General features: G+C 38.8%; 1 protein-coding gene across 1 annotated transcript in view; it reads left to right on the top strand.

The window, feature by feature from the left end:
* UPP2 (uridine phosphorylase 2) overlaps positions 1-16,765 on the top strand; it is a 44,554-nt gene that overhangs the window by 18,174 nt on the left and 9,615 nt on the right. The window contains exons 4-6 of the mRNA XM_074215934.1: positions 4,377-4,491; positions 6,738-6,947; positions 13,010-13,156. Coding sequence (XP_074072035.1) covers positions 4,377-4,491; positions 6,738-6,947; positions 13,010-13,156 — 472 coding nt within the window. The remainder of the gene's footprint in view (positions 1-4,376; positions 4,492-6,737; positions 6,948-13,009; positions 13,157-16,765) is intronic.

Below are 16,765 nucleotides of genomic sequence, written 5' to 3'. Positions count from 1 at the left end.
ATCTTTTTATAAATGATCCAACGATTGTGTGATTCTTAGCACCCCCTGCCTCTTTATTCAGGACTTTAGCCCTGTCTCTGTGTAAGGCAGGAGTCAGGGTCATTTTGTAATTTTATCTGTTTCATGGGATGAGAAAAGTATGGAGCACTATGTTCTACCTTAGTGGAAGGTTACTCAACCCATTGAGATTATTGAAGGGTTCAGGGACACATCACAACCTTCCAAAACAATCCCACAAAGTTGCCAGATCCAAATTCATTATTAGAAAGAAAGGGCAGGACATACTGTTCAGTGTTGCTTCAGGACAGTTTAGGTGTTATTATGTAAACTTTTCACATTAGAAATTGCAAAAAAGAACAACTATTTTCTTTTTCACTGGTAACTATTAACTGTCCCTGTTATACACACATCCCCTTTCAGCAACTCTCTCTCTCTCTCTCTCTCTCTCTCTCTCTCTCTCTCTCTCTCTCTCTCTCTCTCTCTCTCTCTCTCTTCAACACCTTCTCTATGTCTGTGAATGTGGAACTCTTAGTACACCAGGGAAATTGCAGTTATTCCAAAGTGTGACAGTTAAAACTTTAATAAGCCTTACTGAAAATCTGCTAATGCATTTTCATGTGGTTCCTATAAATTACTTTCCTGCATTTAGAATATGTTAACAGCAGTAGACACACAGTGCCCTAAGATAAATGGAGTACAGAATTACAATTTTTATGAACTATACACATACACAAAATCCCCTCTACCCCCCAGTCCCCACACACTTTTATTTTTTGCTCTTGTCCACAGGGGAGCAGAATGTCATAAGGATGTGTAAGAATATTCCCCTAGCCTGGCCTTGTGTAAGAACATGCCTCTAGCCTGGCCTTACAAACCTTGTCTCTAACTACAGGGCAAGGTCATAATGTTAGCAGCAGGAAGCTTCTAGCCTCACTAGATCATGCAGGCCTCAGAGTCAGAATAGCCTGAGGTGTGGCCAGAGGACCAGAGAAGCCTCATTGCTGCAGGCTTGTGGCGATTCTCCTGTCTAACTGCAAAGTCACAATTGGCTCCCATGCCAGGAAATGATGACCATCACTGAAAACTAGTCATAACTCTATCCCACCAACAGCAGTCTCTATGGAGAGCTGTAACCGATTTGGCAAATTCTGGGCATGGTGATGGCTAAAGGAGAATAGCAGGGTAGGAGATGACAGCGAAGGGGAAGATGATGGAGAAGAAAAGGTCAGGTGATCTTCCTGCCATAGAACTCCACGGATGCCACCTACTTTGGGTTCGAAGGAAGCCTGGAGGTAGAGGAGTTTTCATTTTTCTTGCCTTTTCTTGGCTTCCAAAGCCCTGACTTTCTTTTTGACTTATAACATCATGCCCTTTGTTCAGGCAGTTTGAGTGTATGAGGATAGTAAAATATAGTATTAATAAAATATATTTAAAACCACCAGAAGCAAGCAATAAAACTTCACCTGAAATAAAAACAGCCGAACTTCAGTGCCCCTTGAGAGAAGAGGCTAAACCATGCTTCTAACTCTGAGGTCAGCAACCTGGCCCTTGGTTTCACCTGCACAGCAAGGGAATTCCTAACTGGGGAATTATCTTCTCTTCTGCTGTGCCCAGTAGAGATAATGGGAAACCTAAAACAAAAATGAATAAGCTTGGTTTTCATTATACCATCACTGTCAGCTGCAAATATTGAGCAGTTAATGTGATTAGGACATTGGGGTTAAAAGAGGCATGAGATGCAGACCCTTAACACAACACACACATACACACACACACACACACACACACACACACACGCACACACATCTCAAATTCTGATATTATAGGCTATATCATCTGTGAGGAGTGGAAAAGAAATTGAATATATAGTATATATAAAAGTAATTATATATATATGTATATATATAGTGTGTATATATGTAACTATATAAATATATAAATATTTGGAGATCCTCCTGAAAGTGGACTGACTTTGTCTCCACTGGATTTCCAAATGGAACTCATCCTGAATACTCCTGACAGAAGTCACCCAACTATCAGGACAGATGAGCTCTCCTCCCTTCTTTCCCAATATGCTCTCTTGTACAAAAAGTCTTTTCTGCTCATGAGAAGAACATATGAAAGGCTTCACTTACAAGTCTCCATTAAATTCTCTGTGTAAGGTACAATTTAATAGTCAGGTTAGCTTACATTACTGGACAAATTTCCTGTTTACAGAACAATTTACAAATATTATCTTCTTTGATCTCCATGACCACTCTGAAGGTAGAGGTTAAAAATACAGTGATTGTGATCTCTTTTTCATAGAAGAACAAACTGAGACTTAAAGAAGTAAAATGACTTGTTCATAGTCACCCTGGTAATAAGGATCAGAAATAGGATTTGAAGTCAGTTCTCTCCTGATTCCAAGTCCATCATTGTTTTCATTACATTGCCTCCAGAGAGCTGGTCTAACTGGAGAGAATTGTTCTAATAGAGGAAAGTTAACTCTCTAGACTGTATATTCTTGAACTCTAATGACAGGAAGATTCTGACATAACATCTTCTGACCTCATTATTTTACAAAACTGCCCTCTCCTATCTGACCTCAATTTCTCAGTCTCCTTTGCTGGATCATCATCCATATGTTACTTTTTTAACTGTGAATTTCTCACAGTGTTCTGTCCTAGGCCTCTTCCCTTCCCTTTTACCTTCCTTTCATTTTCCCTTCCCTATTTCCTTCCCTTCTCCCCACCCTCCTCCTCCACCCTCCTCCCCTCTACCTCCCTCCCCACTCCTTCCCCCCTTTACTCGCCTCTGGCACATAGTAGGCACCTGAGAAATATCTATTGACTGACTTAAAGAGTTCAAAACTCTGCACCAGTCCCACACTCTGTCTTAAGATTCATAACAACCTTCTCTTGTCTGTGTTTCCAGTTTATATTGCAAAAAACAAATTGTGTTTGCAACCTGTTTCTCCATGTATTTATTTTTTATGTAGATTTTATTTTGACTTTTTTTCAATTACCATGCATTTATGTTCCCTTCCTCCTACTCCAACCATTTTGGGAAAAAAATTAAGAAAAATAAAACCCTTGTAACAAGCATGCATAATCAAGGAAACTGCCCACATTGGTCTTGTCCAGAAATTTATATATTACCTTGCCTCTTCATTCAGTTCATAACTTCTCTGTCAAGAGGTGAGCAGCATACTTCATAATCTGTCTTCTGGAAATATTGTTGGTCATTATATTGATCAAAGTTCTTAAATCTTTCAAAGTTGTTTGTCTTTATAATGTTTATTATTCTATAAATTGATCTTCTGGTTTTGTTTACTTTCACTCTGCAGCATAAGTTCTTCCCAGATGTCTTAGAAATTATCCCTTTCATTATTTTCATAGACTCTCAATTGCTCAGTCACTCCCTAACTGATGATACTCCTTAGTTTTCAGTTTTCTCCCATAAAATAAGTACTCTAAATATATTTGTATGTTAATCTTTTTCCTCTTTCTTTGGTCTCTTAGACATCTACCTATCTACCTACATACATATAAATATATGCATATGGATATACATAAATAGATCTCTATCTTTATCTGTCTATCTGCCTCATAATGCAGATAGTTATTTGCACATGTCATTCAATCATATGATATCACAATATAGTTCCAAAATGTTTTTCAAAATGACTTGTACCAATTTACTAACCCACCAATAGGGTAGTAATGTATTTGTTTTCCTAAAACTCTTCTAAGATTTGCCATTTTCTTTTTTCTTTTTTGTCATCTTTGTCAGAGTTGATTTAATTGGAATTTCTCTATCAGTGATTTGAAGTATTTTTTCAGATGCCTATTCCTAGATTCTCAGCCCATATGCACCCAACCTCCCCCCTTTCCCCACTCATTGTACACATAGAAATAGCAAAAACTCAGACAAGGAAACATAACAACAACAAAAGGAATTGCAAATTCCATTTTGAACAATAGAGAAGGTTGAGTGACATGGCAGGCACAAACACATGCATGCTTAAATTAAACATGAAAAATGCTCTTTTGAAAAGTTTCCTCATAAGGCGCCTGGTGGGGAGTAAAGGAATTATGTCCCCCTGACAATCTTGGAGACTACATAATGTCTTTTTCTGTTACTGCCTGGGAGGGCAGAACCCACTTAAATGGAGATGGAAATCCTCCTTTCAGATTCTCCCAGATGTGCCCATCCATCAGGGGAGCATAGGGATGTGAGTTAGAGACAACTTTAATCTTCCCCAGCTTTGCCAAGTCCTTAATGATTATATAAATTCTTCTGTACACTGTTAACTTGTAAAGAAGGAATAAAATATGTCTTGTGCATCTATCAATTACAAAGAAATATGATGACTTTTCTTTTCTTCTTGACAGCACGGCATGGGCATTCCTTCCATTTCAATTATGTTGCACGAGCTCATCAAACTCCTCCACCATGCAAAATGTTGTGATGTGACGATCATCCGTATGGGCACATCGGGGGGCATAGGTGAGGCGTTCAGTTGTCAATGATGAAAGTAAGATGATAAGAAGTTGGTGTAAACATACAGCACATTTGCCATATCAATCAAATTGCCAAAAATATAGATGCCAAAAAAAGTAGGAGAGCCCAACAATCTAACAAGCTAGACAAGGATCTTTGATGATACCTAACAGAGTCTACATCTTCTTAGGCAAAGCACTGAGGGTACAAGAGACAAAAGACAAGCCCTGACTACCAGGAGCTCACATTCAAAAGGAGTAGAGAACATGCAGACAATATGTGTACAATCATGTATGCAGGAAGGCACTAGCATTAAAGGGATTCAGAAAAAGCTTCGTATAGAAGGTGAAATTTTAGCTAAGCCTTGAAGGAAGCTAGGGAATTCAGGAGGCAGAGGTGAGAGAACATCCCAGTCAAAAGAGATAGCCAGTGGAAATGTTTGCCATCAGGTGATAATATTTTTTGCAAGTAACAGCATTGTGCAGTGGTGACAGGGAATAAAGTATAAGGAGACTGGAGAGATAGGAGATCAGGTTATGAGAATCTTTAAAAGCAAATAGATTTTATATTTGATCTTGGGAAATTGTTCTTCAGTCATTTTTCAATTATGTCTACCACTTCACAATCCCACTTGATGTTTTCTTGAAACATCAAACCAGGATGATTTGTCATTTCCTTCTCTAACTCATTTTAAAGATGAGGAAACCAAGGCAAATAGAGTTAAGTGACTTGCCCAGGGTCACACAGGTAAAGAGTGTCTGAAGTCAGATTTGAATTGAGGAAGATTCATCTTCCTGGTTCTAAGCCCAGTCCTCTCTATTCTGTGCTACCTGGCTGCCCAATCTTGGAAATAACAGAGAGTAAATGGAGTCTGTTGAAAAGCAGGGTGATGTTGTTAGACTTGCATTTTAGAAGATCACTCTGGAGAATGGACCAAACTGGGAAAGAGAGATTTAAGGCAAAGAGACCAACCAACTAGACTATTTTACATGGGAAGCTGTTTTGAGGGGAGCTCAGTAAACATGCTGCCACAGTTAAGTACTCTAATAGCCCTGTATTACTACATGGGAAGAATTAGACTGGCAACAACACTTTTATTTGTGTTGCTAAGAATAAGGAAGAGATCTGATTTTTATTGGTATAGTGATCTCCACTAACACAGATTGGCAACCAACTCCTCTGGAACTTGTGGTCTTTCCAAGTTTTCTGAAGGTTCTGAGAGCTTGATCTAGGTAGTTAGCATGTGTCAAAAGCAAAATGTGACCCTGGGTTTTTCAGCCCTCTATCCATTACCTCATTTTGCTTCTCAATTCATTGATACATCAATTTTTAATAATAAAGGAATTTGTTTATATTATTCTTTTTATCCCTCCCAATAAACCTGTGAGGTAGATGGGAGTACAAAGAGAGCAGATGATTCTCTGGCCCCATATATGTTTTGAGTGCTGGAGAAAACTTAAATAATTTCACAGACCCAAGACAAATGATTGGCAAGACAGATGGTCAAAAAATGCATGATACAGAGGTAGGGGACAATAAACTAATAGAACACCTGAACATAGACACCTTGGAAAGGGCACTTGATTTGAAGTTGGAATGACTTGGATTTGAATCCTATCTCTGATACTTAATAGGAATGTGATCATCAGTGATTCATTTAATCTCCCAGAAGCTGCATTTCTTTATATGCTAAATAAGATAATAATTATAATAATACCATATGAGCAGGGAATTCTTTTGCCCCATTTTTGTCCCCAGTACATTCATGATTGGCCCCCAGTAAGCAGTTATTAATGTTTACTAATTTGTCAATTGATCAGTCAACCCTTAGCTTGACATGCATTTTCCCCCTAATATTTGGTCAGGCACAAACACATGCATGCTTAAATTAAACATGGAAATAAACATGTCAAATATTTCTAATTTTTTCTAATAGTTTTTCTAATATTCTTAAATTCCAGTCACCAGAAATTAAGGTGATTTCTCCATACACATCTGGGCTACTGAGTTTAATTCTAGATACCCCATTTTACAAATTACATAAGGCAACCTGAAACATACCCAGAAATTGGGAAAGGATCTGTCAAAGAAGGTTGCTTAGCCTGGAGAAAAGACAGCAAGTATGTGTTAGCAGTATTCAGGTACTAAAAGGGCTTTCGTGAAGGAAAGGAATTAGATTAGATTTGAAAAATAGACTTTCAGGATTGTTTTGTTACAATTATTTCTTTTTCATTTTCTTTTTTGCATTATAGGGATTGAACCTGGGTCTGTTGTGATAACAGACACAGCTGTAGACTCCTTCTTTAAGCCCCAGTTTGAGCAGATAATTCTAGACACTGTGGTTACTCGAAGTACAGAGCTGGACAAGGATTTGGCAGAAGAATTACTTAACTGTAGCAAAGAAATTCCAGACTTCCCAACACTCATTGGGCATACAATGTGTACTTATGATTTTTATGAGGGTAAGTACAACTTACCAATAGTTGGGTCCTTGCAGAACATTGTTGGCCTCCCTTCTTTATTTAAGCCTACAAATTACTTGAAAACGCTCACTTCAGGGAATTAATAATAGAGGATTAAAAGGAAATTGAAACAGCCTTTTCTAGTTACTAAAGCATAAGACCACAAGGACATAATAACCAGCAGAGAAACCTACATAATGAATTTATATTCAGAGTTGGGTTTAATCCTCTAAGAACAAATTGAATACTAAAATGCAATTAGGGAAGTTAACAAAATTGTGTCTCTTTTGATGTCATTAATTTAAATCAGTGACTCAGGAAAAAGGAAAACTTAATCAATCATTCATTGCTTTTGCTGCTCACCCGAACCTAAAAAGGATAGAGGACAAAAGGAACCAGTGGGTATTGGAAAACACAGAGAAAGACACATGAAAGCTCCAAAGGAATGGAACTTCCTTAAAATGTTTCCATCTAGTGTTGTACTAGAATACAATATTAGGTTAGGATGGGGGTGGACAACAAGACTCAGGGATCGCATGAGGGTGTCCAGTCTACCTCAGTAATAATCTGCTTCTTTTGTTGTATCACCCCAGGATGTAAGCAATAACTGTGGGGCATTTGCACACTCAGAAAAGGAGGCAGAGGGGAGAGATGAGAGGAAAACAGGAATGAGGAAAAAGAAAACGCTAAGAAGGAAATAGAAGAGACAAGGAAAGATATAAGGAGAGAAAAGTTTGAAATTGAAATTGCTCAAATTCTATTGCTGTGCCTCCTTCCTTGTTTCTTCCTTACTGACTCTTCTATTCTCTCTCTCTATGTCTCTGACTTTCTCTGTCTCTATCTCTGTATCTCAGACTTTCTCTTTCTCTATGTCTATCTTTCTTTTTTTGTCTATCTTTCTCTGGCTCTCTCTCTCTCTCTCTCTCTCTATATATATATATATCTATATCTATATCTATATATATATCTTTCTGTCTCTGTATCTATGTATTTTTCTTTGTCTCTGACTTTATATCTTTTTCTGTCTCCTCTCTCTTGCCTATATTTCTTTCTGTCTGTTTCATATATGTGTGTGTGTTTGTGTGTATGCACATATATGTATACTGATATTCTGTCTTCCAGTAAATAATCCATTTCTGTGACTTGAATTTACTCATTCACAGCATATTTGCCTATAATCCTCCCATCTCTTCAAACCCTCATTTTTATTCCTTTGTGAGACAGTTTCACTGTCATGTGAATTTCTAGTTCAACCTAGGTCTAAATGATCTTGTTATCTTCTTCCCTAAATCCATCCTTTTACTCAATTTCTTTGTTTCTGTTAATGGTGCTATAGTTTTCCTAGTTACCAGGGCTAGAAACCTCTGTCATTTTCTGTCTCCTTCATACTCCTCCTTCCCATCCAATTATTCACCAGCTCCAATCCATTTAATTTTTATAATATCTCTTACATCAATTCTTTCCTTTCCATTTCTCTCCCACCACTCTAAGTCAGGCCTTATTACTTCTCATCTCAATAATTAAAATAGTCTCTTAACTGGTTTCACCACCTCTAGCCTCCTCCCCTCCAAATGAATTACTAATGCCAGATTAATTTTTCACATGCACAACTCTGAATCCAGTCCTCCCAGATCAAAATTTTTCATTGCCCACTCATCATGTACTGAATAAAATACAAACTACTTAATTCATCATTAATAACAATATCTGCCACTTATATGATGGTTTAAGATTTAACAAGTCCTGGATATGATTGCATAACTAGGTGATACAGTGGGCATGAAATCAGGAAGACCTGAGTTCAACTCTAACCTCAGAATCTTACCAGCTGTGTGACCCTGGGCAAGTCATTTCACCTCTGTTTGCCTTAATCCATTGGAGAAGGAAATGACAAACCACTCCAGTATTTTTGGCAAGAAAATCCACGGACAGTATTGATGTGCTATGGTCCACAATGTCACTAAGGATCAGATATAACTGAATGAGTTAAAAACAACAACAATCCAATAGCTATCCCCATTTTACAGAGGAAGGAAAGGCTCAGAGGAAGTTAAATGCCTTGTCTATAGCTATTAAATGATGGAAATAGGACTAGAACTCAAATCTATCTCCAGGTCAAATGTGTTTTCTGGGGGGCAGAACCAAGATGGCAACAAGAAGGAATCGAGTCTTAGGCACTCTCTGATAAAACTCATCAGCTAAGGACTCTAACTAAACTTTTGAGAGACAGAACCCACAAAGGGACCCAGTGAGGCAGTTCTCCTACTCAAGGTAACCTGGAAAAGAGCAGAAAGGCTCTGCTCCCCGGGGTTGGAGGGGCGGCCCACCAGAGGGGTGGCCCGCCAGAGCCAAAGAACTTCAGCCTCCCGGAGGCAGCCCCAGGGCACTGGGAGTCTCAGCTCACAGCAGTGGGGGAGTCTCCTGAGCTGCACCCCGGGGAGCACCAGGCAAAAAGTGGGGGAACAGCGGGGGACCTCTGCCAGAGCGAATGGGGAGCCCAGCCCTCGGGGCACACAGGGAGCAGCTTGGTCTTTCTGCATCCCAGAGCTGGAAACAGAAGCAGGCGGAGCCGGTGAGCAGGAGCCCCCAGGGCATGAGCCCATTGAGCTGAGGGAGGGGAATGAAGAGAGACAGACTGCAGAGCTCTGTCCTCTGCCCCTGGAACAGGACTCTGGGGCTCTGACCACATTCCGATCCTAATCCCAGTCTAGGCCCCCACATAGAACAGCAGCCCCCCTCACCTCAGCCCCGTGGCAGAGGGAGGTGCTTATGGTCATTCATAGACCAGGAGGGAGGACAGAGCCTCACACACTGAGACCCTTGTGGGAGTGTCCCAAAAGCTCAAGAAACACCCCAAACCAGGCCCAGGCTGGGAAAATGAGCAAGCAGAGAAACAAAAAGAAGATTATTGAGAAATATTTTGCAAATGAGCCCAAGAAGGACCAAAATACTCAGTCTGAAGATGAGGAAGCACAAGCTCCTGCATCTAAAGACTCCAAGAAAAAAACAGAAATTGGGCTCAGGCTATGACAGAGCTGGAAAAAAACTTTGAAAATCAAATGAGGGAGTTGGAAGAAAAACTGGGAAAAGAAAAGAGAGAGATGCAGGAAAAACATGAAAATGAAGTCAGCAGCTTAGTCAAGGAAATCCAAAAAAATGCTGAAGAAAATAGCGTGCTAAAAACCAGCTTAGGTCAAATGGATAAAACAGTTCAAAAAAGTTATTGAGGAGAAGAATGCTTTAAAAAGCAAAATTGGCCAGATGGAAAAAGAGATAAGAAAACTCTCTGAGGAGAACAAATCCTTCAGACAAAGAATAGAATTCAGGGAGATTGATGAATTTACCAGAAATCAGGAATCAATACTTCAAAACCAAAATAAAAATGAAAAATTAGAAGAAAATGTGAAATATCTCATTGAAAAAACAACTGATATGGAAAACAGACTTAGGAAAGATAATTTAAAAATTATTGGAATACCTGAAAGTCATGATCAGGAAAAGAGCCTTGACATCATTTTCAAAGAATTACTACAGGAAAATTGCCCTGATATTCTAGAAGCAGAGGGCAAAATAGAAATGGAGAGAATCCACCGATCCCCCCCGAGAAAGAGATCCCAAAAAACCAACCCCTAGGAATATTATAGCCAAGTTCCAGAACTCCCAAGTCAAAGAGAAAATATTACAAGCAGCCAGAAGGACACAATTCAAATACCGTGGAGCTGCAGTCAGGATCACACAGGACTTAGTAGCAACTACATTGGAAGCTCCTAGGGCTTGGAATACAATATACCGGAAGGCAAAAAAGCTTAGAATGCAGCCAAGAATGAACTACCCAGCAAGGCTGAATGTCCTCTTCTAGGGAAAAAGATGGACTTTCAATGAACCAGGGGAATTTCAAATGTTCCTGTTGGAATGGCCAGAGCTGAACAGAAGGTTTGATCTTCAGATACAGGACTCAGGTGAAGCATGGAGATTGGAGGAGAGGGGGGGAAATATGAGGGACTTAATGAGTATGAACTGCATGCATTCCTGCATAGAAAAATGACACTGATAATACTCATATGAACCTTCTCACTTAATAGAGCAGGTAGAGGGAGCTTTTATAGTTGAAGCTCAGGAGAAAGCTGAATTCGAAGATAAAATGTGATGTAAAAATGGAGTCAATAGGAAAAAAGGGAAATGGAATGGGAGAAAGAAAAAGGAGAGGGGGAATAGTCCAAGATATTTCACATAAGATTTTTTTTTATTACAATGAGCTATTGCAATGATATGGAAGGGGGGGAAAGCAAGGGGGAATGAGGGAACCTTTGTTCTCATCAGAAATGGCTAGGAGAGGAAACAGCATATATTCTCAATGGGGTATAGGCATCTGGAGTAAGAAGGAGGGGGGAGCAGGGGGAAGGGGTGGGGATGTGAATAAAGGAGGAGAGGATGGACCCTGGGTCAGATATAACACATTTTCTTTTTTACTTCTTGCAAGGGGCTGGGATTGGAGGTCTGCCCAGGACCATGGGGCCAGGTGGATTCTGGGCCTAAGGGGTGGTATGGGGGCTCAGGGCTTCTTGGCCCCAGGACCAGGGATCTGTCTGCTGTGCCACTCAGCGACCCTACAGCAGAGTCAGAGTGAAAGGAGAGAGAAAATAGAGTACATGGTAGTGGAGAAATAAGAAAGGAGGGAGTTGCAATCAGCAATGGCAATGGTGGAAAAATATGGAAGTAACTTTTGTGATGGACTTATCATAAAGAATGAGATCCACCCATGACAGAGTTGTTGGTGTTGGAACAAAGACTGAAGCACATTTTTTGTTATTATTTGGGGGAGGGTGCAGGGCAAGTGGGGCTGGGTAGCCTGCCTGGGGCCACATAGCAGGGTGATCTTTGGGTGTGGGGGGGCCGGATTTGGACCCAGGTGTTCCTGGCTCAAGGGCCAATGCTCTGTCTGCCACCCAGCCACCCCTACTATTATTACTATTTTATTTTATTTTGGGCCTTTTTGTTTTGTTTTGGTTTGGTTTTTGCAGGGCAGTGGAGTTGGGGTGGCTTGCATGTCACACGGCTGGGTGATTGTTGGGTTTATGAGGCTGGATATGGACTCGGGTGCTCGTGGCTCCAGGACTGATGCTTCGTCCATTGCGCCACCTGGCCATCTCCCCTTTACTTTTTTCGCCCAAGCAAGTCTATCTATATTCATGGGGGAGGAGGGGTATTTTGTTTACTTGTAAACAAGAATATTTTATTAATGTAAAAAAAATTTGTACAAAATGAGAATAAAAAATAAATTAAAAAAAATTTTAAAAATGTGTTTTCCCCATTAGAACACATAAGTTCTCAAGTGGGATGCCTTCCCTTTTCTTCCCTGTTACTTAATAGTTAGACCTTCATTCAACTCATTCCCTCTAATGTTACCTCCTCCAAAAAAAGCTTTGCTTGAGCCTGCCCTGTTAAGGTGAGTCCTCTTCCCTTTAATCCTCATGCTATTTGGGAATACCTCCTCTCAGCTACTTTCATGAGTAAGATTTGAGAGGCAGCATGGTGTAGTGCTAACAGCACTGGTGTCAGGAGACTTGGTTTCAATCCTGCCCTGGCACATATTGACTATGTGATCCTAGGTAAATCATTTTAGGTTTCAGAGTCTCAAAAAATTCTGTAAGAATATCACAGTTTCTAATCCATATTGGTAAAGGGAGATTCTTCACAATTCTCTAAACTAATGACACCACAGATCCAGACCAATAAAAAAAGGGGGGGGGGAATAGTTTCTTTTTCTTTTCCTACCTACTCTCTTCTGTCCCCCACCTAAACTATAGTTGCTTTTTTTTAAATCAAGGATCATATTTTCTTAATTTTCTAACTTCTTAGCATTTAGAATAGTAAATGTATAATAAATGTTTGTCAAATTTAATGAAAATTGCGCTAAAAAAAGTAAAAATAGGATACAGATGAATCAAATGATTTAAATGATCTGTAGAAACAATTGTAGGTTATAGATACCTATGAGACACTCTAAACAAACCTATGAACCCTACAAGACCATCAATCAAAGGTTATTCCTTCTCTTTAAGGACAAGGACGTCTGGATGGAGCGTTGTGTTCTTTTTCTAATGAGAGAAAGCTTGATTACTTACGAAGAGCTTATAAAGCTGGCATCAGGAATATTGAAATGGAGTCAACTGTGTTTGCAGCCATGTGTGGACTCTGTGGGCTAAAAGGTAAGATTTTCATGAGAATTAGGAGTCAAATTCTTCTTTCCTTTTTTTTTTTTGCAGGGTAATGGGGTTAAGTGGTTTGCCCAAGGCCACACAGGCTAAGGTAATTATTAAGTGTCTGAGGCTGGATTTGAATTCAGGTACTCCTGACTCCAGGGCCTGCACTCTATCCACTGTACCACCTAGCCATCCCAAATTCTTCTTTCTTTAACTTGCATCTAAACTTGGGAAGAGGTGTGACATTAGGCCCTGAGGAAAAGTAAAACTCCACCCTTACTCCTCAATTAATCATCAAATATTTATTAAGTATCTACTGTGTGCAAGACACTGTTCTAGACTTTGGGTGTACAAAGACAAAAACAATAAAAACAGTCTGTGACCTCAAGGATCATTCACTGGTTTGGGGTTTCGGTTTTTTTGGGGTTTTTTGGCAAGGCAATGGGATTAAGTGACTTGCCTAAGGCCATAGCTATTAAGTGTCTGAGACTGGATTTGAACTCAGGTCTTCCTGAGGACCAGTGCCCTATCCACTATGTCACCTAGCTGCCCCCATTTTACTACTTTTTAAGGTCCTTTAATAACTTCCTTATTGCTAAATAAGAGATAAAATGGTAGATTATAAAGAAAATGGTACTTGGAGTCACAGGGCCTTGGTTTGAATTTCACTTCTGCTACTTTTTATATGTATGACTTTTCTCTCCCACTCTTTCTCTCTGCCCCTCTCTCTTTCTCTTCTTTTCTTTTCCTTTCCTTTCCTTCTTCCTTCTTTGCCTCTCCCTCCTCCTCTCTACCTTTCTTCCTTTTCTATTTCTCCCTCTTCTGTCTCTGTCTCTCCTTTTTGCAGTCTTTTCTACCTCTTCCTCCTCCTTCCCTTTTACCTGAAATATGTTGTTCCCCGGTGTTTCTGTCCCTGGTTCTCTTTCATTCCATTCTCATGCCCACAGCTTCAATCATCACTCCCACATCCCATTGCAGATGACTCTAAAATCCATGTTTTTTACTCCTGATCTTTCTTCAAGACTACCTGACCATAACTTCACTTCCTGCTTGATGCCTTTCTCTAAGTTTACCAACGGTATCTTAATCATAACATGTCCAAAAAGAAACTCATCAAATTCTTATAAAATATATCTTGTATCTCAATTTTTCCTATTTCTGTTGATGGCACTACAATCCTCTTAGCCAACCTCTTAGTCATCTTTGACTCTTCATTCTCCCTCACTCTCTATTTCTACTCTTCATTCCTTTCTTTTTTTGTGTTTGGCAACTATTCTAATTCAGATTTGCATCTCTCCTTATCTGAAATTATTTAATAGATTCCTAAATGGTCTTTCCACTTCCAATTTCTTCTTTCTCCAATATGTCTTAAATCACTAAATGGCATTGTTAACTACTATGCTAGTCCTCCTCAATAAAAAGAATGAGGATCTGAACAAGTTCAACCTGGCAGTTACCCAATAGCCTCCTCCTTGTTGAGAAGGAATCTGAGGAAGTGCCAGATTCTACATGATTTTTTAGAGAAGAGACAAAGGTTTATGCTTTAGCCTTGCCACTCTCTGGACTACTGTGCTGTCTTGTTAGTTTAAGGAATGCATTTAATGTGGATTTATCCAATGAAAAGTAACTGCTATTCCACCTCTTCCCAAATCCTCCTCTGTTTAACTGAGCTTTAATTATGCAAACTGGATATAATGGAATCAGTCATCGCAAGAACAAAGAGGTATACTTAGTAACTATAACCATACCCTTCATATTATCTTCCTAACCACTCCCAATCATGTCACTATCCTTAAAAAACAAAAACCCCATTAACTTAGTGGATAAGGTCTAAATTCCAGATCCTGGTATTCAAGGTTCTCCACAATCTGGCTTCTTTCTATTTCAGGTTCCCTTTCCCTGTATCCTCTTTTTATCTCTCTCTCTCTCTCTCTCTCTCTCTCTCTCTCTCTCTCTCTCTCTCTCTCTCTCTCTCTCTCTCTGGAATGGATTATGCCCATCTTCTCTCTTTTGATTAAAGGACCAACTCAAGAATTGCCTGTTCCATAATATCTGTGCCCTGACCCTTGCATGAAAAAAAATTCTCCTTCCACATAAATTTTGTAATTTATTTCTTATTGCAGTTTTTTTGGACTTAGTAATTTTTGTTTTTTCCCTCACATTTGATAGGAACTCTTTAAGAGCAGAATTGAAGCTATCTAGATCTCCAATACTTAGCTTAGTTCCTTACATACAGTAGGCACTTCATAAATGCTTACAGAATTTATTTGAATGCCAAACTGTCTCCTATCATTTTAAATATCCTTGAGAAAATAATTCACAAGCTCACCAAGAAAAAGTTGTTTCAAAACAAATTTATCTACTATATTAGGCCTACTTGGAAAACTCCATATAAAAATTCTTCACAGCAAAAAAAAGTTCTTTTGGTGAAAATGATTACCACACAGCTGGAAAACGATAACCATATGTAGCAGGATGTTAAAGCAAAAAAATTCAAAAACCTTATGCTATCAGTATTTAACATGGTAACTGTCTCTTTTTGAAATTCATTGCCATAAAAAAAAAAGAAATTCAGTTGCGTGAAATAAATCATCAACATGAAATAAATCATCAACCCCAAATAAAATTTATCAAGTACCCACTGGTTGTATGATTCTGTAGTAAATGCAAAAAATAAGAAATGGTAGTTTTATCTGATAATTTGATTCATAAGATTTTCTCTCTTCTATTACCCTGAATTGGAATGACTTTTCTCCTTTTGCTGCAAGGCAGATTTCAAGGCTAAATTAAAAATCTACTAGTAGGGTTAGAATATAACTTCCAGACATAAAAAATTTACAACTAAAAAAGCATATGTAATAAAGCTTCTTAATCTATTTCAAAGCATTAGTATGGGATGTTACTTATGGAAAGCAATGATGTAATAAAAAGCATTTGGGATTTGGAATCAGAAGACCTGATTTTATTCAAGTCCCAGCTCTACTACATTTCTTGGACAAGTCTCTTTATTTCTGTGATTCTCATCTGCAATAAGTTTACATTAGATCCAAGCTTCTTGACTTTCTTGTGGATCAGGGTTTGCTTTTGTGGTCTGGTTAAATCTTAGGAGACTTCTCAGAATCATGCTTTCAAATGATCCCAAAAAAATACTTAAGATTGCAAAGGAAACCAATTATATTAAAATACAGTTGGCTATTTTTTTTAATGTTTATAGACCCCCAATTAAGATATGATAGACTAGACAATCTCTGTTTCTAAGATATCTTCTAACTTCAAAATCTTGGCTTTTAAATCAACATAGTCTGAAACTTACAATAGAAAGAATACTATATATGATCAGAAAGAAGCATATTTTTATATTCTTTATAGTATAATTTGCAGAGGGTGTACTGACAGAGACAAGTAAAACAGGATAGTTAAAAATGTCCCATTCCAAGATCAAGTATTAACAACTGCCTAAATATGCAAAGGATCTTAATCACCCTTCCGCCTCTTCCAGCTCAGACCTTATTCTCCATCTAGCTGACCAGAACTCCCTTCTCCTATGCTGTCTCATTTAGTCTCATTTCCCCCCACAATCAACATTTATCTTTCCTCCAGAATTCGAAAAAATAT

The sequence above is a fragment of the Macrotis lagotis genome, chromosome 1, assembly GCF_037893015.1.
Source record: "Macrotis lagotis isolate mMagLag1 chromosome 1, bilby.v1.9.chrom.fasta, whole genome shotgun sequence".
NCBI classification, from domain to species: domain Eukaryota; kingdom Metazoa; phylum Chordata; class Mammalia; order Peramelemorphia; family Peramelidae; genus Macrotis; species Macrotis lagotis.
Note: the sequence above shows the minus strand (reverse complement) of the source record. Positions and strands in the feature narration are given on the sequence as shown.